The 22432-nt window shown below is 37.7% G+C and overlaps 1 protein-coding gene across 4 annotated transcripts; it reads left to right on the top strand.

Annotated features, from left to right (window-relative positions):
* The first annotated feature begins 4082 nt into the window (after positions 1 to 4082).
* Positions 4083 to 20653, top strand: LOC141439302 (uncharacterized). Of its 4 annotated transcripts, none has more exons than XM_074103566.1 (11): positions 4083 to 4189; positions 4447 to 4599; positions 11014 to 11097; positions 14083 to 14403; positions 16915 to 17720; positions 17813 to 18134; positions 18221 to 18393; positions 18464 to 18655; positions 18894 to 19157; positions 19392 to 19555; positions 19631 to 20653. In XM_074103566.1, exons 2-11 carry the CDS (start codon positions 4521 to 4523, stop codon positions 19839 to 19841), a joined length of 2616 nt encoding a protein of 871 aa, XP_073959667.1. In that variant the 5' UTR covers positions 4083 to 4189; positions 4447 to 4520; the 3' UTR covers positions 19842 to 20653. The 4 variants fall into 4 exon arrangements, with proteins under 4 accessions (XP_073959667.1, XP_073959665.1, XP_073959666.1 ...); XM_074103564.1 differs by having other exon boundaries at positions 4418 to 4599; XM_074103565.1 differs by having other exon boundaries at positions 4088 to 4189; positions 4423 to 4599.
* The last annotated feature ends 1779 nt before the right edge of the window (positions 20654 to 22432 follow it).

The following is a 22432-nucleotide window of genomic DNA, read 5'->3' as shown; positions in this document are numbered from 1 at the left end:
AAATACAAACTGAGATATGGATGCACAGAAAAACCAGAAAAAGATACCAGCGCTGGGAATCGAACCCAGGTCAGCATTCCTTGCTGCGGGCCATACCCCTACACTACCATTGGACAGGAGTACAGACACTAATTTCTCCTATGCACACATATCTCAGGTTATTTTTTTTCTACTACGCTACTTAAGCAGCAGCACTAGCGACATCTATGTTTCATCTCATCGAGAGACTTAACACCCTTTCGGAACTAACCGCTAACCCAGACAAGAGATGTCGCTACTAAGAAATCAAATTATGATTGATATGGTTTTACGGGATGACCGTAAAAGTAACAAATTTGGAGTTGAAATAAAAAATACGAAAAGACTCCAAATAACCAATCGTAATGTATTAATTTTCCTGAAATTATAAATGTCAAATTATATATGGTCTTCCCTTTATTTTAGATGCTATTTATCAGGAAAAATAAAATTACAGGTGTTTTTCAGACAGGGGAATATTCAAATTTCTTTAAATGCAGTTTAAATTGTTTTTAAAATGAAAATCAAAGTCTTTTTCAGTAAAATTCTCTACCAACAATATTTATGATAGGACTTTCCTTTCATGTGGGGTAGCCGTGGGTGGGACACCCTGTATAAAAACATAATGATCCTAAAACACGCAGGGCCTGTGCACGGCATATTTTTAGGCGCTTCGTGAACGCATGTTTATGGCGCCGAAAATCCTCAAAAAGCTGGTACAAAAGTGACTGAACCTCGTTTGAAGTGCGTATACGCACGTTAAATGCGCGTCGTCTGCGCCTAAAAATACGACGTGTGCAAAGCCCCTAAGAATTCAATGCATAAAGGTGCGACCAAGCCGCTGATTAAAAAACGGCGACGGTATGGACTCGCAGTGACGCATCGTATTATGCGCACCGTTTTTTTTGCATGCTTTCCACAACGCTCCTTAAAATACGCAAACGGTGCGGAATCGCAGTAAACCTCACGACTTTTGTTCGGTAAAGACCTGCAGGGCTACTACTACGAAACTCGAAGTTCGTGTCGTGCGGTCCCTCTGACACCTATACTATTTAATATGAGAGCGAGAGGGACGGTACGATACGAACTTCGAGTTTCGTAGTAGCTAGCCTGACGTTTACGGCACGTCACTGCGATTCCGTATTTTAAGCAGCGGTGTGGAGAGCATGTGATAAAAACGGTGCGCATGCGGTGCGTCACTGCGATTCCGTGCCGTCACCGTTTTTTTAAGCAGCGGTTTGGTCGCACCTTAATGTAGTTTTTAGGGTTCCGTAGCCAAAATGGCAAAACAGAACCCGGGACGGGATTAGAATTGATATAAGTGTGAAAGAACGAGAAGATCACCTGCAATAATAAATTGCTTCATTGTATTGAAAGCTTTCAAGGCCTTTTGAAGGCCATAGTTCGGAACAGTCGCCATCAGATATTTTGGAGCGGCCAAGGTGATTAAAAATATCGAAACATGAACTGTAATGCTTTAATAATAGAGTGCATGTTCCGATATTTTTGACCACCTTGGCCACTCCGATGGCTGATATCTGATGGCGACTGTACCACAACGAAATATAATACTTAATTCTAGTTTCCTCCTTGGGCTTGTGTATGCTTGCGTGTTTATCTCCTTACAATGGCTCGTTTAAGCATATACCTGCTGTGTTCTGTCGCGTGATCTCGCAACTTGGCAATTGCGTTAAATATAGCCTGAAATGCAAACTATTTACGTAACGTTCGGCTCGTAAGGTCGCTTCAGTGCAACGAGGTGCAAATAATATAAGCAGTAATTTTCAATTTGACAGGTGAAATATCGGAGCGCCTGCGAACGAGAGTGCCAGCGCCAAGTCAATGTGCGGCTAGATAAAACTTCAAAGACATGCGGTAACGACAGGTATTAATCAATGCTAGTGTACAATAACAAGTGGTATCTGCACAACTAACTAGGACTCTGATAAAGCTTAGATATCCTATTATCTTAAAAGGTATGGTTAGGTACAGTCAGCAACAGCAGTAGATGAGCGGCTACGGTGCTCAAAATGATCTACGACACGACTCTACTGCCAAGACAATAGTGTTCAGAGGGTGCGCATTTTTTCACATAAAATTTTAAGTCCTAATATCGGAAGTCCGAAAATGTTTCTCATACGATTTTACATCATAACGATCACTCTTCATATTTTTAGGGTTCCGGAGCCAAAATGGCAAAAACGGAACCCTTATAGTTTCGCCATGTCTGTCTGTCTGTCTGTCCGCCCGCGGCTTTGCTCAGAGACTATCAATGCTAGAAAGCTGTAATTTTACACGGATATATAAGTAAACTATGCCAACAAAACGGTACAGTTAAAAATTCAAAAATATTTTTTTTTAGGGTACCTCCCATAGACGTAAAGTGGGGGTGATTTTTTTCTCTCATCCAACCCTGTAGTGTGGGGTATAGGTCTTTTAAAACCATTAGGGGTTTGCTAAGACGATTTTTCGATTCAGTGATTTGTTTGCGAAATATTCAACTTTAAAGTGCAAATTTTTATTAAAATCGAGCGTCCCCCCCCCTCTAAAATCTTAACCGGTGGGTGGAAAAATTGGAAAAAATTCAGGATGGTATTTCCATCAATAAATTAAAATATTTTATCTTGATTATCTAATACAGTTTTTTAATGGAAAGTCGATTTCTGACAAATGTGGAAACAATAAGTATCTTGAATTCTGCAAATATTTTTCGATAACGGCAACACCTTTATTTTCATTTTTTCCGTGAGATTAAAAATCCGAGCTTAAGTACTTAACTTGACGCATCGAACACGATTGTGAGTTAACTTTAGCACAGTCCGCGATCGGCTACGTCAAGCATTTTACTCTAACCTGTTACTTTTTATTTAAACTTTAATAACTTTTACGTGAAACTGCAATTTTGTGTTCAACTCAACTTACAAATTATAACTGTCTTCAATCTTCAGGTCATACGTTTTGGTCCTTCGAACCGGATATGAACCAGTGACCTATGGATCTTTAGTTCACAATTTGTAAATTGTTGTCTAAGTTTTGTTTAACGAAGAATATTCTCGTATGCTTATGGTAGTCAATGCGGGTTCGAATCCTGTCCGGCGCGCCCAAGATTATTATCGTTTGAAAATAACTTTAAGTGAAACGTGCTGCTGATAAAAAAATATAAATATTCCAAAAAAATCTTCGCGAAATTGTTTGAAAAGGTTCAATGAATTTAAAAAATAACAAAGGACTACCTATTTAAAAGAAAGACAGACAAATGACAGGTAAATTCCCGACTAGGGAATCAGGGTTAGGGTTGTAGTACCTACCTATTTATAACCTACTTTAACTTCAATCATTCATTAGTCTACATATTTGTCAGCTTTCAACCGTTCTAAAGCATGTGTCTTAAATATTGGCATTGCATATTGGATACGAGTAGGTAATTACCTATTAAGAGGAATAGATAGCCATAATTTTGGCGTGCCACAATCAATACTGTGGTTGCTTTACAAACCACTCGTGTAATATCTACTCAATTGATTTAGATCATTACTCCTCTGCAACGTTGACTTGTACCTAGACGTTAAACAATTATTATTCGTAGCGTTAAATGTATATTTTTTTGAATGGATGTGCGACTATAAATTTGGAAAATTTTGAGTGGCTTCAAAAAAATGTGATGCTGATTAAGCGACGCGGCATGAAGAATGAATTTCTGAGGAATCTAATGCATCAATGTGGAGCTAAGTCTGTCTGTATGATATGTATCCAATAAACAAGCTTTTGCCTGCGATTTCGCCTGGCCAAAATTCGTTTGTCGCTAAAAAAACTATCCTATGTCCTTCTCAGGGTCTAAAGCTATCTTTATAATAAACTTCACTAAAATTGGTTCAGCTACATGAGTTACTTTCGCATTTATAATAGTATTACGGATGGGCACATTATATATTTTAGTTAATTGACCTACTATGCTACTTCATTTTAAATTAAAGCTTATGAATTTGAGTGTAATTGTGTTGCGTTAAGCAATTAACGATACCTATAACGTAAAGGCAGCAGTAGGTACGCGGCGCGCGGGTTCCTGTGACCGTAGGCGACACTTGGCACGCGCGCGCGCAGCGCGACCGGGGAGCGGCGCGCGCGCCAGTACCCCTCCGACCAGCGATGCTGTGCTGTCTCCGGAAATAGAGTACGTCCGAAGTCTTTGCATGCAATTTCGCGTACCTAACATACGTAGCGCAGACGGAATCTATTAAATCGCGGTTAACACGGAACGGCCATCCCGCACTGAGTTATTACGGTCGCGACGGACGCTCCGTGAACCGCAATTTAATGGTACGGATTTAACTCGACTTGCATTCCTCCTGGAATACGAGTCGCGTTGGCCCGAACCGCGCCAGTGAAGTTATTCTTTCAGTGTAGATGTAGGAAAGTTCTCGTCCGTAGATCGGCCGATCGGGTGCGCGAGTGTGAGTGCAAATGACTGATAGCCCGACCTAGCCGGGCTGGAATTGTACAAAATGTGGACCAAAAGGGTGCAGTTATGGAGGTTTATGTTGTGCGCGGCGTTTGCGGCGGCGCTGGTCGCGGCGGCGCGAGGTGAGTCGGCGCGCGGGCGGAGCCGCTGCGCTCGCGCTCGCCGCGCGGCGCTCTGCGTCACACGCCTTTGCTATTTTCAGAACAACTTGCGCTGAAATTATGTAAAAAGCTCTCCCATTTGCTCTATTTTTGGCAATAACCTTAGACAAGTTCCGTGTGACATAATTACTAACCCAGTAACACGAATCGCAGAGCTCGCCCGATTGTTTAAGTCATCGCTTAATAGCATGGAGTTAGGCGAGGAAAGCGTCATCTCGGTTGCCACCTCGCATAGCTACGCAAATAGAAATACAGGGATTTGTCGTTGTTCGTCGCCATCTTGTGAAAACGATAGGATTGTGACGACATATAAAAACGTGATGGAGAAATGGGTCACATCAAACACATCATAGTTAATTGTCTGTAAATATACTCGTAGTAATTATTCTGCTCTACTTACTTCCGAATAGTGTGGATACGTATGTTAAGTAGGTCAGATAAAGATACAAAGCTCATAATTCACATGTAGAAGCATATCTAAAGAAAATCAACAGTCTATACTTATGCCTAGGCCCTAGGACCCACAATGTTAAATAATATATTTTAAAATGTTGGGTTAGTTATGATATTTATTTGATACAAGTTAATCCAAAAAAAGGAAGTGCCACTTAAGTAGGTGTAGGCATAATGTAAGTAACCGCCGCTGAATACTTAGTAGAATACAGCGTCCTCTAGCTGTTGCGTTGCCAGCGACTTCGTCTGCGAAGAATTCGTTTATCGCTGTCCTACGGACAATATAGGTACATGCATTTTCCGGGATAAAGGCTACTATAAAGGTTACCTTTAGGCCATATTAAAAATACATATAGAAGGGTCAAAATAAAAAAGAATGAAGCGTCAGCGGTCAACTAAAACTAGCCTGTGGAAATGTGTTATAATTTCAATGCAATAACATAACTAACTGGAACGAGTTATCAATCTGCAGTTACCCTTCAGGGCTAAAGTAACCTGAGTTAGTACCTATTCATGTCCTTCCCAGGGTCTTAAACTATCATCATACCAAATTTCATCTATATCGGTTCAGCGGTTTAGGTAAAACGTAAGAGACAGACCAACAGTTAGATACCTATAGTTGCTTTCGCATCTAGGTAGGTACCTACCCAACAAACAATTTGGCGATAAATATAGAGTAAATAGTAGCTTTGAGTCTTATAATAGCTTTATAAGGTCTACAGTAATAGTTTTTGGTGACACTATGGAGCTAATTGAATATATTAGCCAACTGACGATAGTAACGTGATTAAATAGAAATTAGAAAAATATAATAGCTCGAAGCTGTAAAGTGGTGCTATAAGTTATCACGTTATAGATTGTAGCTATAGGGTGATTTTATCACTGAGTGCTCTTTTGGAGTGTCGACTAACGCGTCTTAATGCTGTCGCTCAGTGTTATGTTTACCTTCTAGTGCTAAATGTCGCCTATAGTGTTAAATAAGCCGTAGGAAAATCCTACAGCTACATAAAGGTTATAATGGCAATTCTAATAACTCGCAATGAGAGAGTGATATAATGGAGTAAGGGTAACCCGTTGAAACACTGTGTAGCTGTTTTAGCGTTTATAGCGCTATAAAAGAAATTGAAAGTACAGCTTTTTGAGCCAATCAACTTTTTTACGACACTAATCTGTCCGCGACATTTTCAAACAATTGCAGATTTTTGTAAGTAAAACATGTTTTTTTCTGTAATTTTAATAGATGGTGTATATGAATATGCCATCCTACGTAGTTCAACCTATTTAAACGTGAAATATCTTGTTCGAAGTACGATTTTTGGTAACGCCAGAGACAATTTTGGTAACGCAGGAGACGCCAAAGTGTCGGTAAAATAGTTGATTGGCCCTTTTTAAGAGCTTCAAGTTCTTTAAGAATGTTTGTGTGAACGTTACTTACTCTTTAAGCCCGTTTAAGATGTTTCATATGTAAAAGGCCCTATTATATGCCCAAAAGCTGTTTAACATGATTACTTGAAGCTAAAAGTTGGAAATTAGGTTTGATACATCTTTTTTAACTCGTACAGAACTAAGCTCCATTCATTCATTCCATATTATCGATGCAATAGAGATATCGGAATGATTAAGAGTTAGATATAATAACGCCATTTTTGTTTACAAATAATAACCTTAAAATGCTATACACATAATGGAAATTAAGTTCAATTTACTGTAATACAGTCTTCAAAAATATAAGATCTAGTGACTTTAGCACTCCCATTTGAAAAACTAACCCGTACAATTCGAAAAAAAAATTGACCGTAGTATTTACACAGTCTAAATTTTTAATCAAAACGTACCTATAAATTTCTAAGGCGCTTGAAAATTGAGATGTAAAATATCATATATAGATTTACATCTTATATAAAAAAAAATACGGAACCCTACTTAAAGCGTGCCCGACACGCTCTTGGCCGGTTTTTTTTATAATTCTGGTCAGCGTTTAGGTACCTAGTTTATATGGCAATGCGAGTACAGTACACAAAAAAACTTGCTTTTTTTTGACAAAACATAATTTCTGTAATTGAAATCGTATAAGATTTTCACCATAACCGGCAACCTCAGAATATTACCAGTACCTATAGGTATCTGGCGTGGGTCAGTTTGTTTTTAACCCCCGACGCAAAAAGAGGGGTGTTATAAGTTTGACCGCTATATGTGTCTGTATGTCTGTCTGTCTGTGGCACCGTAGCTCTTAAACGAGAGGAACGATTTGAATGCGGTTTTTTTTGAAAGCAGGTTTTCTAGCGATGGTTCTTAGACATGTTTCATCAAAATCGGTTCAGCCGTTTCAAGAGCATCAGATCACGCATAATGGGTATTTACTTTACTTTCAAACATATTTGAGACCTAAAATTTGAAACACCATATATGCTATATTATAACTATGCAAGATTATGGAATTCTCGGCCTGATGCTGCAGCCAGGATATCCAGAACACTAGTAGGTACACTCTTGATAAAACGATAGCAGATATATCGTGTTTGGATTCGTTTTGATCAGTATTTGATTCTACATACAATTCATGGTGGCAACAGGATGAGCTGATGCTGCAGCCAGGATATCCAACACAATAGTACATCGAAAATACAGGATATCCAGCTCACTATAGTACACTCTATAAAAAATAATAGCACATATGTCGTGTTTGTTTGAAATTCGTTTTGATCAGTAATTGATTCTACACACACACAATACAGTGGTGGCAACACGACGAGCTGATGCTGCAGCCAGGATATCCAACACAATAGTACATCGAAAATACAAACTGAGACATGGATGCACAGAAAAACCAGAAAAAGAGACCAGCGCTGGGTATCGAACCCAGGGCCTCAGCAATCCGTGCTGCGTGCTATATATAACCCCTACACAACACCTACACCTACTAATACACTTTATAAAAATATACCAGTTTAAAAAACATGAATTAAAAAACCCCCGACACAAAAAAAACGGCTGAAAAAAAAACGCCGACAAAAAAAACGCTGCCAAAAAAGACAACTAAAAAGTAAAAAATAATTATGCACTAACTATAGCTGTTGCCCGCGACTTTATCTGCGAAGAATTCGTTTATCCCTGTCCCGCGGGGACTTTGCTGATTTCCCGCAAAATTAGCCTAAGTTAATCTAGTATATAAGTACGTAGTAATATTTTTTTTATCTAAGCGTCGTCGGTGTCGGGGGACCGCTAAGATTAATACTTTAAAATATACAACATATGTACTTTAGTTTCCCGTTAACCTTAGCGGTCCCCCGAGACCGACGACGCTTAGATAAAAAAAAATATTACTAGGTACTTATACTAAATTAACTTAGGCTAATTTTGCGGGAAATCAGCATAGTCGTCGCGGGATAGGGATAAACGAATTCTTCGCAGATGAAGTCGCGGGCAACAGCAAGCACAGGTAGTGCATAATTATTTTTTACTTTTTTGGCAGCGTTTTTAGTCAGCGTTTTTTTTCAGGCGTTTGTTTGTGTCGGGAGTTTTTTAATTTTTAATTACTAAAAGCTTTTAACGAATGCTTTCTTTTCTTTTCATTGCATGATCGGTTTTTACTTATTATTTGTAGGTATTCAATGTGTGTTCTACTGACGTCCAATGCTTTTTTAGGGTTCCGGAGCCAAAATGGAAACAGCGGAACCCTTATAGTTTCGCCATGTCTGTCTGTCTGTCCGTCCGCGGCTTTGCTCAGGGACTATCAATGCTAGAAAGCTGTAATTCTGTACGGATACATATGCAAACCATGCCGACAAAATAGTACAAAAAAAATTTTTTTTTAGGGTATCCATAGTCGTAAAGTGGGGGTGTTTTTTTTTTCTTATCCAACCCTATAGTATGGGGTATCGTTGGATAGGTCTTTTAAAACCATTACGGGTATGCAAAAACGATTTTTCGATTCAGCGATCTGTTTGCGAAATATTCAACTTTAAAGTGCAAATTTTCATTAAATCGAGCGCCCCCCCCCCCTCTAAAATCTAAACCGGTGGGTGGAAAAATTTGAAAAAATTCAGGATGGTGGTAAATATATCAAACTTACAAGGAAAACTATAACGGTTAAGTTTTCTTGAGAAATACTAGTAGTTTAAGATTAAATAACAGCCTAAGGAATAAAATATACCTAAACTTGGAATATTCCGTACAAATACGAAATCCTTAGAAAAATATTACTTATTTTTTTCGTAATGGCTACGGAAGCCTACTTAAGGCGTGTAAAGTATTATTATATCATCTGTGGATCTGTGATAATCATAATGACTAATATAACGTATAATTTTCACTTTAAACTTTCGTAATTTTCACTCATAGTCTACTCGTGACCACGGCCACTGTAATGTTGCGGAAACGTCGAGGTAAATATTACTCGGGTGTGTTAGCGTGATAAGTCCTGTGCGTGGTATTTTGACTATAATATAACGTAACTAAGTACTTATATATACCGCACTTGGTTGGTGCTGCGTGGGAGCTACGGCCCAAGCCCTCTCATTCTGAGAGATCTGTGCCCAGCAGTGGGACGTAGAGTTAGTTTCCTAAACATGGACCACCATATTTTTTTTACTCAATAAAACTGAGACTATTTAAATTAATTAAGAAATTGTAACTAAAATCAGTCGGATAGGTACTATAAATCAAAAATAAAAATTGAATAAAGAAACCAACTTTCTAAAAAATATTAAGTTTTTAAAAATGTAGAGAAATTGGCCATTTCAAAAAAGCAGCTTAATATGGACCACTAGGGTTTTAATATAGACCAAATAATTTTTCAATAACATAAAATTCACACAACGGTGTGGATAAAGTAGGGGTTAGGTTTCCATTGTTTATTTACCCGTCGTGCACAAAAAAAAAATTTTATTCATTACACTCCACAAGTTCCATTAGAAATTTCAATAAGTAACAATAAATTTTATTAAATCATAACGAGTATATTTACTACTAATATTTAAGATTTTTTCACAAAATTAGTGTAGAACAATCAAATTAGTAATATAAATTGGTTTACATGATTATTGAAAATTGAAAAACCACCAGTCTTTCATTTATCTATCACATAAAATCAGTTTTCGACGGTACCACGGATATGCCAATCTCGTCGACGTTTTATTTGTCATTGGTTGTAAATTTGTGCTTATCCATTACAGAATCCGATTGCTGATAAAATTCATTGACGTTTTCTCTGTTGAAACCTTTCAGTCTCTCAATAGATGCGCCTGTAGGGCACCAAAATAACAGTCCTCGATTCAAAAATAACCATAGCCACGTTTTACCAGCTAACTTTTATCTTTGGGGAAATTGTGAACTATATTATTGTTTTCATCCATTTGACTTGCCTTTTTCGGCTATGAAACCACAAAAACATCACCACTGAGACAAAAATTACCAAAAATGATAATATGGACCACTTGGTCATAATATAGACCATATTATATACTGGACCATATTTCAAACCTTTGAACTGGTCTTATATATATATATCACTGATAAAGCTATGGATTGCATGCAGAAAAGTACCGACAAAGTGACGTTTCTGGAATATAAAACAATCAAAGATTAATAATTACAATAAAAGTAGTAATAATCCTACACAACTTGTCAATTTTTTTTATCAATTATGGCAATAACCTTAAAATGGCAACACCAGACACAAACGCTCATGTAGCTTAGCAGCGATCGACTGACGGGACGGGAAACCGGGAGGGAGAAGTAGCGAATTTTGCGCTGATAGTAACGATATCCTCCGAAATATTACGGTGGTCCATATATTAACAGGCTGGTCCACATTTGCTGCACTTACTCTATATAGGCTAGAATTATAATGATGACGATGATGATGAACACAGCGTACTTGTATGTATCATATAAGTACTTATACTATTTTATTGGTTTCAGCTGACGACGTGCCTTCAGAGTCGCAATGCCGACCTTACATCGAAAAAGCTCTTAAAGAGCTCGAATCTGGCGATACAGAAACAGGTGAGTTAACTTTCTTTAAAACATATTCAGTCTTTAAATATCATCAAATCTATATCATAACAAGGAGTAAAGTGCGTGAGCGATCACATCACAAATATCACAAAAAAATGTTTTGAAAGCAAATCATAGATTTCGTGTGCAATTTTCAATTGATACTTGTTTATGTTTATTTAATTTCAACTACACACGCAATGCACAAGTTCCTGAAAGTCAGATGATCTACTTCTAAAGCTCTGCCGGCATAAGTGGATGCCAAATTCGGGTCACTTCACTCCCATCAACACAGTTACATCTATAGATTTAAGTATAGATAACCTATCTGTCGATGATTTTATGACCGTGCTTTACATAAAAATGGACCATTTTTAAGATTAGATCAATTGTTACTTAAATTAATGACCCATTTATCTTGAAAACAAAAGAGCATCTGTTGGCCTACTTCAGGCGTTTCCAACCTTTATTTTAACGACACACTTTTCGTTCATCATCATTCATTCGTTCATCATTTAGGCACACCAATAAAAAATTGTCAGTGCGCGTCGGACTGGCGCGTAGAGGTTCCACCCGTTCCGCAATGTCTTCCGCCTCCGTTACCGTAACAACCTGACAAGACAACGCAAATCGCACACGCCACGCGTCAGTTGTTTTCGAACTATTTTCTCATTAAAATTGCTATTCATTATTTCAATGCAGCATACACTTTACGGAAATCGCGGCACGCCTGAGTTTACGCGGTACACTGGTGTGCCGCTAGTCGCGGCATTCCGGTTGAAAACGTCTGGTCTGCTTTATTAAGCGGTATTAGTATCGATGACGTCACGTCGTTCAGTCTTGCCTCTTACACAGTACGTTAAATTAAAATAGATTCACCAACACCCAGATCCAAGGAAGAGCAAACAGCCCGTAAAACTAGTGTCAATGCGTGGTTGCTCCGGTTTCAGTGAGGCCAACATTAATTACGACTTTTACTTCACAGTCGTCGTGAATTCTCAGCGGAAACACATTTTAACGAATAAACAATCGCGAACAGTTCAACGAATCAAATCACTGTTTATGAGATATTTAGCAACGCCTCGGAATATCGGCAAAGGTTTATCCCTACTGGAAGTAAGCAATGCATGCATTAACAGCCTATGTTGTTGTGCGTCCGCGTCCGGTCCGGATCCTATATACTTCCTTTACTCTTTACTACCTACGAAGTTAAAGGTAGGTAGATATCTGTAACTTGTCGAATATACCTACCTAATGAAATAAATGGATCGCAAGCACTGGCGAGATCGATAAACTAAACTAATTTAACAAGTTATAGCTCAAAGCTATAGCTAATATTTTAAATGACGTAATGTTCATAATTTATAAGAATAAACGATAGATGCCAGCTGGCGGAGTGACCCAAGCAGCACGCAAGCGTTGCCGACATCAAATATACAGCACTATTAGAACTTAGAGTTCTACTGGTGATCCATAAAGGTGTCAAGAAAAGATTGTTTACTTATAAAAGTGATTAATCCGTTATTATACAGCTAAAGCTGTACTAAGTTTTTATAAAATACTCCGTGTAAACTTAAAGCTTTAAAACAGAATATTTGAACTCCACTTTAAAACCCTATGCATTTTTTGACACTTCAATCTAATGTTATCCTTCAAGCTGCATAGAGGCTGTATTTTGCATGTGATCACTTACTTACTACAGCTATAAGTTATAAAATGGTATCACTTTATACTTGTTTCTGTATAATGGTATATTAAAACTACTTTCTAAAGCTTATTATTAATGCGTAACTGTACACTCTTGTCAGTGTAATAGTTTCATAACTTCTGTCAAATATGATTTTATAGAACTATAATAATAAATGAATTCTGTAATACAGCTTTAATCTGTATTACTGACAGGCTGTATAATTTATTTGCTGAAAACTGATGTACAGCCTATATAATAAAAATATTATATTATAACGGCTATTAAAGGGTAAAAGCTGTGTAATGGAATCCAGAAAGTGCGTAGTAAAACCACGGAATCTATAATACTCTCCAGATATCTTTTACGCTGTATAAAATCTGTCGCCATTTTCGAACAAATAACAATAAAAGAAAATATGACTTCTTACATTATTTTGAGTATTGCTGAAGTTATAGTTATGATTTTCAGATAAATAAATCATAAGTGATACCTGTTGTACAGTATTATTTAACAATCTTATGATTCTAACCTCAAAACCATAAACTTACTTACTTGTTTTGGTAATATTCCTCGTGAATTCTTCAGTATTTCGCGGGCGCGTGAATATTTTTCCACAAAACTATGCACTATTTCCCAGTAAAAATAAATCGGCACGTTGAATCTACAATTATCACTACCTAAAGTCCAACATTTATTCTTGACTTATAACTTCACAGTAAATTGGCGGCCCACCATTATCATAACTAAAAAGAATAAGCGGTTGTTTTCATAAATTTCACATTGTAATTCTCATAAAAAACCAATGAAGAACTATTATCTTTTTAAGAAACTTATAAGAGAATAACTATATGCCTATGGTTTTCTTCAACATCATACTACAGCTCTTCTACAGCTATAGTACAGCCTATTTTTTAGCTATACAGCAACTATACAGCTATAATAACGCATAAGGCTGTATAACAAGGGGCCCAATTTTTACTTATAGAGGTTGTATAAGCGCTTATACAGCCCTTGTACAGCCTCACTATATAGCCTGTGGAATACAATAAAACTAAAATACAGCTTCTACACAGCCTGTCGTGCTGCTTGGGGAGTAACGAGAAATGAGACTTTTCTTTATCATTGTCGTCTAAAATATCTCAAAGCAGGGCCATCTAATATTAGCTTACACATATATTATTAGGAGCGATGAGACGTATACCTATATTATATCTACACGAGCTGGAGTGTCAAGAACACCATCACGTATCGTGGCCGTAGAACTTTAATAGGTATATTATTTATCATTTTATTTTTATTTACAGATTCCTCAGAAAAGCACGACAGTAGTGAAGTAAGTATAGACATCGATACAAAAGAAGCAGATTCAGCAGAAGACACCGGGAACACAGAGGATGCGGATAGTAAAGAGAATGCTCCATCGGTTGAGGTAGCTGACGAGCCTTACGTTGCTCATGCTTCGATAGAAGTGGAAAGTGGAGTCAACGACAACGAATCGAAAGAAGAGGCCGATAATGAACCAGCAGAGGAGGACGCTGAAAGCGCGGAAGCGCAAGACGCCGAACAGCAGGAAGACGGAGACAGCAAAGAGGAAGCATCTGCTGAAGACCAGGCAGCCGAATCAGGTACTACTGTATAATGTTTTTAATGTTTTAATGTTTATTTGGGTACAAACGGTACAATATGGCTAATTACAATGAACTCTTAGATTATACACCAACCAGTAAAGTTACCACAGGTTATTATTATATGTGAATTTATGAATACTCGTATTAGTCGTCATAAGACAAAACGGAGCAACTGAGGTGCTCAATATGCGACCGGAGCTTAAATTATTATGTCAAGAGCGTACCTAATGTGTGTACAGATATTAATACATTATAGTATTACTTGTCCGTTTATTCCAAGCAGGGAATATACCGATCGAAACACTGGTAATGGCAGCTAATAAATAACCAATTTAGAAATAACGTTATTTTAATGTCACAGTAATTAAAGTTACACCATCGAGCCTAATTTCATTTAAAAAATAACTTTTCTTTTTTTAAACCTATAAACAGTTATAAATTGTAGATGAGTGAATAATTGTTAATCTATCTATCTATGTAATCTAATACCTTTAAACGAGCAATGGGGAATGGATGAAAATTTTAGAAACGCTTGAATCTTATTTATCGATAGGACCTAACCTAACCTAACCTTCCTAATTAACAGAAAAAAATGACAGATTTTTAAGTAGCATCAATTAATTTTAAGAAATGAAAGTTTTTCTTTACCACCAAATGAGGGCTATTGCGTATGAATTCGCCGCTAGAGGCGCTAGTGTAGCGTGAGGTCTCCGAAATGTCAAATATCATAGTTTTTGGGTGAGCTACGCGGGTTAATTTTGTAAATATTTTGCATTACCTGAAATTAATTTTGGCAATAATGCGTTACGGGGCAATGAATGTCTGTGTTTTTAGACAGTTTTGTCTTTCGGAAACTTTTGTCCTCCCTTTTTTTCCGAACAAAACGGGACTACGCAACACTGGTTGCTCGATATTTTTATGGTACGGTTTTAAGGTGTATTAAATATGATTTTAATCTAAACTTTGTTATCACGGCCGTAATAACAGACTTTGAAAGCCACACTTAAAAACCTCACGCAACAGTGGCGCCATCTAGAAAGAAAAAACGATAGCCCTCGGTTTGATACGGGTTGCTCCATGTCCGTAGCCCAGTACAAGGTGTACTGCCTTTTCGGCGAAATAGGTTTCGCCAAAATTTCACTTAGCAACCAATCTTTCGCCGAAGTTTCATTTGGCAAACCATTCGTTGGCAAACTTTACTTCACATTTTTCTTATTTCGCAACATTTTTATATTGTACAATTTTACTTCATCACACTTTTATGTGGCAAATAATTATGTAGCAAATGATTGGCTTAGGCAAATAACAAATTGTCAAATAACATTTGGGCAATTTTTATATTGCAAAGTTTTACTTAAAAATTTGAGCGAGCGAGCAAGACGGTTCGGTCGGAGCAGAAGCGACTTGGATAGTTTAGGTTCAGAAGGCTAAGGTGGGAGCGAAGCGGAGCGTAGCGGTAGCGTGGTTTGGTTGATGCCATTCAATATGTTGCTAAGTTAAGGTAATTAAAAAATCCCAGGTAATAATTTGCATAATAATAATTTATCAAATGATGAGTTAGCAAATGACATCAGTGGGAAATGTTAAGTTGAGAATAAATTTTTCGCCTAAATAAAAATATGGGATAAATAGTTTGGGAGCTAATAATTTGCTAAATAATTAATTAATAATAATATTTATTTATTTATTTGCGAAACATTAGTAAACCCAGTACAAAAAATTAAAAATGTGTCTGACTCGTTTGTTTTGACAGGTGACACTCTTTACCAGTCCGGATAATACCAACATGGAAATACCGACCCTGTTTTTCATGTACACGCATATAGAAACTGACACGAGCTTCTATCGGCGTGTACATGAAAAACAGGGTCGGTATTTCCATGTCGGTATAATCCGGGCCGGTAAAGAGTGTTACCTGTCAAAACGAACGAGTCAAAGACACATAAATTCTTTTTTAAACTTTGTTCTGGGCTTTGGAACAACCCGCAACCGACCGGACTATCGTAATTTGTCGGTAAAGAAAACTATTTCATTTTTTTAAATTAATTGATGCTACTTCTTAATCTGATATTTTTTTTCTGTTAATTAGAAAGGTTATTTCCTATCGATAAAAAATTTCAAGTGGTTCTAAAATTTTCATCCATTCCCCATTCTTGTATAATATAATATAATATAATCAGAATGTCGGAAACGGCTCACAACGATTTCGATGAAATTTAGTATGTGGGAGTTTTCGGGGATGACAAATCGATCTAGCTTGGTCTCTGGGAAAACGCTTATTATCGAGTTTTAGCCCGAGCCAAGCTCGGTCATCATCCCCAGCCTATATACGTCCCACTGCTGGGCACAGGCCTCCTCTCAGAACAAGAGGGCTTGGGCCATAGTTCCCACGCGGGCCCAGTGCGGATTGGGAACAAGCTCGGTCGCCCAGGTACTAATAATTTAGTCTCTAAACATTATGAATACAAATTTTTAAATATCTACTGAAAGAGTTCCTCTGAATTACAGGGAGTAACGCGGAGAATGAGCAATCAGAGGAAGCTCAAGCCGATGAACCACAGGACAGCAAGGAAGAAGATAAACAAGATAGCAACGCTGACAGCAAAGAAACCGATGATTTTGAAGGAGATGCTGCAACTGAAGAGGCTTCAACTGAACAGGAAGCCGGTGAGGATGCTGATGAATCTGATGATAAATCTGAAGAAGCTGCATCGTCATCTGAAGAACAGGTGAAGGACGACGGTGGAGATGATTCTCATGCGCAGGAAGATGACGAAGGATCTCAAGAAAAGGCTGAATCTGAAGAAAAGGAAGAATCTGATGATGATAAGGAACAATCCAAGGAGGACACAACAACAGAAGATAAAGATGAATCTGGAAACGAAGAACAATCTGAAGAGGAACCTACAGCGCAAGACAACGAAACCTCTGAAGACAGTAAAGAAGAATCCGACGAAGAACAGGCTGTTGAAGATACAAAAGAAGACGATTCTGATAAATCTGGAGAAGAAACTAATGAAGTAGATAAGTCAGGTGAGGAAGATACAACTGAAGAAGAAGCAGTTGCAGAACCTGTTGAAAAAGAAACTGCAGTGGAGTCAGCAGCTGATGAAGATACACAAGCTTCGGTGGAAGGTGAACAAACATCGGAAGAAGGTGAAGAGGCATCTGAAGATGGCGAACAAGCATCTGACAATGAAAAAGATGACGAAGAAACTTCTGAAACTAGTGAACAAACATCACAAGACGAAGAAGGATCACCAGAAGCTGAAACTGTTGAAAAGGAAGAAGCTGCTGAGGAAGAGTTGTTGAATGTAAGGCTTATACTTATACTAATCAGAATTTATTTCAAAATTGAGATTATTTTATTATTATTTTATAATATGTTTTTTTTTATTTGTTTCAGGTTCCTGAAATTCCCGAAAACTTAAGATCTCGTGATCACATTTCTCAAATTCTAAGGTTAGATGAAGAAACAAGTGAAGCTGAACTAACGATCGAGAAGTCTGCTGAAATTGTTCTTAGAGATATCAAAAAACTATATGAAAATTCTATCAAGCCATTAGAAACGCTTTACAAATACAGAGATTTAAGCAACAGGCATTTCGGTGACCCTGAAATATTTTCAAAACCTTTGGTTCTCTTCATGGGGCCATGGAGTGGCGGAAAATCCAGTATTTTGAACTATTTGACGGGGCTCGAATTCACCGAGTGGTCCTTAAGAACAGGTGGATATTATTATACTTAATTTATAATCTCAAATAGCACAGCATTTTAGAATCATAACCTAATTTTGAATCTCTTTACCTACTAGGCGCCGAACCATCACCGGCATATTTTAATATCCTGATGCATGGCAAAGACCCAGAAGTACTTGATGGTACTCAGCTGGCAGCCGACTGGACTTTCTCTGGCCTACAAAAGTTCGGCCAGGGCTTAGAAGAGCGTCTGAGAGGACTCAGACACCCTAGCAAAATCTTAGAGAAGGTAATTTTTTCCGCGGTAACTGGAACACCTGATTTTCACTTTTGCTAAAAAAATCTTACTTGAATTTCAGGTCAACATCGTGGAGATTCCTGGAATTTTAGAAGTGCGCAAACAAGTGTCTCGCGTATTTCCCTTCAATGATGCTTGCCAGTGGTTTATCGATCGGGCTGACATCATTTTCCTCGTCTACGATCCTTCCAAACTTGACGTAGGGCCTGAAACTGAAGCCATCCTAGATCAGTTGAAAGGCAGGGAATCACAGGTTAGTATTGCCTTAAAACTTATTAAATTTATTTCCTTTGGTGATTGTTACGCAAAATAGGCGCACTAATAAATAAATAAAATAAAATAATTAAAATTAATTTATTATCGGTCGTTTAACGTCCATAGATGTCAACATTACAATTAATAGAAATAAAAAGCGATCACGAAATTTGTTAATAACTTAATATATTTTGTTATTGACTTAATGATTTTAATCATATTTCTTATTGTCTTAGACGCGCATCGTACTGAACAAGGCGGATTCTGTGAAGCCGGAGGAGTTGATGCGCGTCCAGAGCGCGTTGATTTGGAACATCTCTCCGTTGATGAGCTCCGCCCAGCCGCCCGTGATGTACACGGTGTCGCTGTGGTCGATGCCCTTCGAGGCGGGCGCGCCCGTGCGCCTGCTGCAGGCCCAGGAGCGCGAGCTGCTGCGAGACCTGCGGCAAGCCATCGACAAGCGTATCGAGAACAAGATATCTAGCGCTAGAAGATTTGCCGTAAGTCTTTTCTTTAGTATTTCGCCTTCTTTTTTTCAACCCGAAGACACTGATGTAGGTATTATCCAAACGCTTCCGATTTGATACGCCGTACGCCTTCTATATCCAATGATTTTCAATGACATTCATCTAACTTCCAACGGAAGCGGACTTCCAACGGATCAAATTTGAGCGTCAAATATAACGATATTTGACGCTCAAATTTGATCCTGACTAAATTTAACTTTCTTTCAGGTCCGAGTGAGGAATCACGCGAAGATGGTTGACTGTTACTTGACGACATATTACAACCACAAGACAATATTCGGCAATAAAAAGCTCATAGCCGACGCAATCATCGAAAATCCTCAGAATTATCACATCTACGAGGGTCTTAGCACTCTTACCAACATTTCCAGGTTTGAACGCTTAAAATTTCAACAAAACTTAATAGCAGGGAGCGAATAGCAGGTAATAGCAAATTTTATTTTCAGATATGACTTGCCAGACCCGGAGACCTACCGGGATTTCTTCCGTCTGAACCCTCTGTACGAGTTCCAGCAGCTGGCAGCGACATGCACGTACTTCCGCGGCTGCCCCATCAACCGGCTCGACGTGGCCATCGCGTACGACCTGCCCGAGATCGTCGGCAAGTACAAGAAGATGGTCGAGACCTCCACGCCTCAGGGCATGCCCAAGAGTTGATGCCGCCCCGAACGAACGAAACCCGCGCACAGCGCCACTCCTAACACTGCTTTTTATTTATTTTAGATAATTCAATTGGACATTTATTTCGGGCACATTTTGCATTTCTTTTTTTATCGGGCATCTGGATTATTAGTTCTTCTCGTGAATCGCATTTCTGTTTCATAATTTATTGTCATTTTTGCTTATTTTACACTCGCTTATTCCTATTTCTTCAATGAATGAGGTTTCTTATCTTGTCACAAGACTTTAATTGCGAGTTTCTTCGTGCGTTTATTAGAGAAGGTGATGGTGCGACTAGCTTACAAATTCTTAATATCGAAAAGTTTCGGTTAGAAGCATTATACGTTAGTCAAAGATTTTAAATATGTGAACGCTTCTTCTGCAATTCCGCTTCTTTGTTGACTTCATACACTATATCTATTAGCTACGTGTCTCAGCGGTCAGATATTTTACTTTTACTAGCGCCAATGCACTCAATTGAATCAATGAAGGTTATAAACTTGTATTTTTTGAGATAAAGAATTTGTGACAATATTCGCAGAAAATAATTTTTAGATTACGCGAGACAATTTCCAATTTCCTTATTAACACTATTTATACCTATGTGAAATCGTAAAACTATTAATTAATTTAATCTAGTCATTATATGAAAAAAGAGAGATAACTGTTATTTATTTGAAGTGATCCTATAATCCTTAGAGATCTTGAATCAATTTTGTTATCGCCTGATTATTTCTTTGATAGACATTTAAATGAAACAATATGTAACTATTTAAGTAAAAAAAAAAACAATAAAATTATAATAAAGATTGTTGTGTTTTTCTACAGTCGAAGTCAAAGATATGTTTATACTTTACTACTTACATTGTCGCTGTTACTTTATGTTTGAAATTTTGTACATAAGTAGGTACTTAATTATCAGAAGGCACACAGTGACCAGGTACTAACGTGTAATAGTACATTGTGCATTAAGGGGCGTAAGAAGGGGATTACTAACGAGAGTCTATTAAGTAGAAGCCCGACACCGGAGGCGGAGGGCTTTTAATGACCCGAGTTTGTAATCCCCTTACGGCCCGTGATACACACAATGATTTTCATCACATTGCGAGGAAAAAATGCAAAAAATTAAATTATTTTGTGTCCAAACACTTCACAGCTCAGCAAAAGCAAGACGCTAAGAAAACAACTGAATAAAATATGGCTACCCGCCAATACAGGGGACTACTACAAAATTCGAAAATCAAAGTTCGTATCGTGCCGTCCCTCTTACTCTCGTATTAAATAATATTAGCGTCAGGAAAGCGATATGAACACTTTTCCCCCTGATTGAGGCCATTGTCCATTAGTATACAGGCATGGAATAACGTCATTGACGAGCAAGTGTGATGAAAAGAATATTTGACCTCGCCTGAATCCTAATTCACAGGAGATACATGGTACATAATATCTGCTTTCGAAAACATCAATTTATTTGAAAGTTGTTGAATTAAATACAGATCGTTTGGTCAAATTCAGTTGGGACTTGGGAAGATCATTAGTAGTATTTCAGTACAGGCAGCTTAAAGTTTAGGAGAAATAATGTAACGTGTATGATGTTTGTGTGAAGTTGATAATCTGCACTGGGCCCGCGTGGGTTCTACAGCCCAAGCTCTCTCGTTTTGAGAAACGGCCTGTGCCCTCCAGTGGGATTTATATAGGATGAATAATAAGTATAGGACTTCTATAATTTTGTTCACGATGTGTTTCCAGCTTCCAGCTCATATCCGGCCGGCCTTCGTACTCTACTCGTATATATTCAGCCTCGCCCCTATTTATATCTGACACTCAACTGTATTTTTTTTTGTGTCACCTCATCCATGTGTAGACTAGGAAGACAGCTGCTAAATGATGTTTTATTTCCCGTACTCCGTCGTTCTATGAGATCATATTTTTTTTACCCGACTGCCCGAAGGAGGGTTATGTTTTTCGAGCGAATATGTATGTATGTATATGTATGTGGGTATGTATGTCCATTTCTTTGGTCCTCGCTGCAACCTAAACGGCTAGACGGATTTTAACATATGAGGTATCATTGGATTAGTCATAACTGTCGGAGTGACATAGGCTATATAATATTTAAATATGGCGTCTTCAAAAAAAAATATGGCGGAGGACTGAAAATAAATATTTTGTATTGTAACAATATGGGTATCAAATGAAAACTTATAATTAGCCCATTCTAAATATATATAGGTTATAATACTTTTTATCTACCGTTTTCACATAAATACCAAAAAAGTGCAAAATAAAACATTAAATTAAAAAACAAAAAACACGACTGCCAAAACTATAAGGAAGAAAATCATTCTAGTAATCTAGAACTCTGTTTAGTAGCTAATTTAAAGTTCAACAGTCGGGACCCATTTAAATCGTGACGCTCAAAAACTCTTAGTAAGACGTAGGTGGAAGTCAATTTGTTTATTCCGTGTAGGTACGTGGATTTTGAATCGTTTGAAATAATGTTGACATAATACTTTCATTGGAAATAATAGAAATTTCTTGCGTAATGCTTAGTCATAATGGTATACCTAGGTAAGTACGGTACTAGG

This window comes from Choristoneura fumiferana, chromosome 20 (assembly GCF_025370935.1).
Source record: "Choristoneura fumiferana chromosome 20, NRCan_CFum_1, whole genome shotgun sequence".
Taxonomy (NCBI): Eukaryota; Metazoa; Arthropoda; class Insecta; order Lepidoptera; family Tortricidae; genus Choristoneura; species Choristoneura fumiferana.
The sequence above is the reverse complement of the archived record's forward strand: the minus strand, read 5'-3'. Positions and strand labels throughout refer to the sequence as shown.

Excerpts from the sequence above, each read along its gene's own strand:
- LOC141439302 (XM_074103566.1), top strand. The coding sequence starts at position 4,521 with ATGTGGACCAAAAGGGTGCAGTTATGGAGGTTTATGTTGTGCGCGGCG. Across the intron at positions 11,098-14,082 it reads ATCTGGCGATACAGAAACAG|ATTCCTCAGAAAAGCACGAC; the intron begins GTGAGTTAACTT and ends TTTTATTTACAG. Across the intron at positions 19,158-19,391 it reads CTAGCGCTAGAAGATTTGCC|GTCCGAGTGAGGAATCACGC; the intron begins GTAAGTCTTTTC and ends ACTTTCTTTCAG.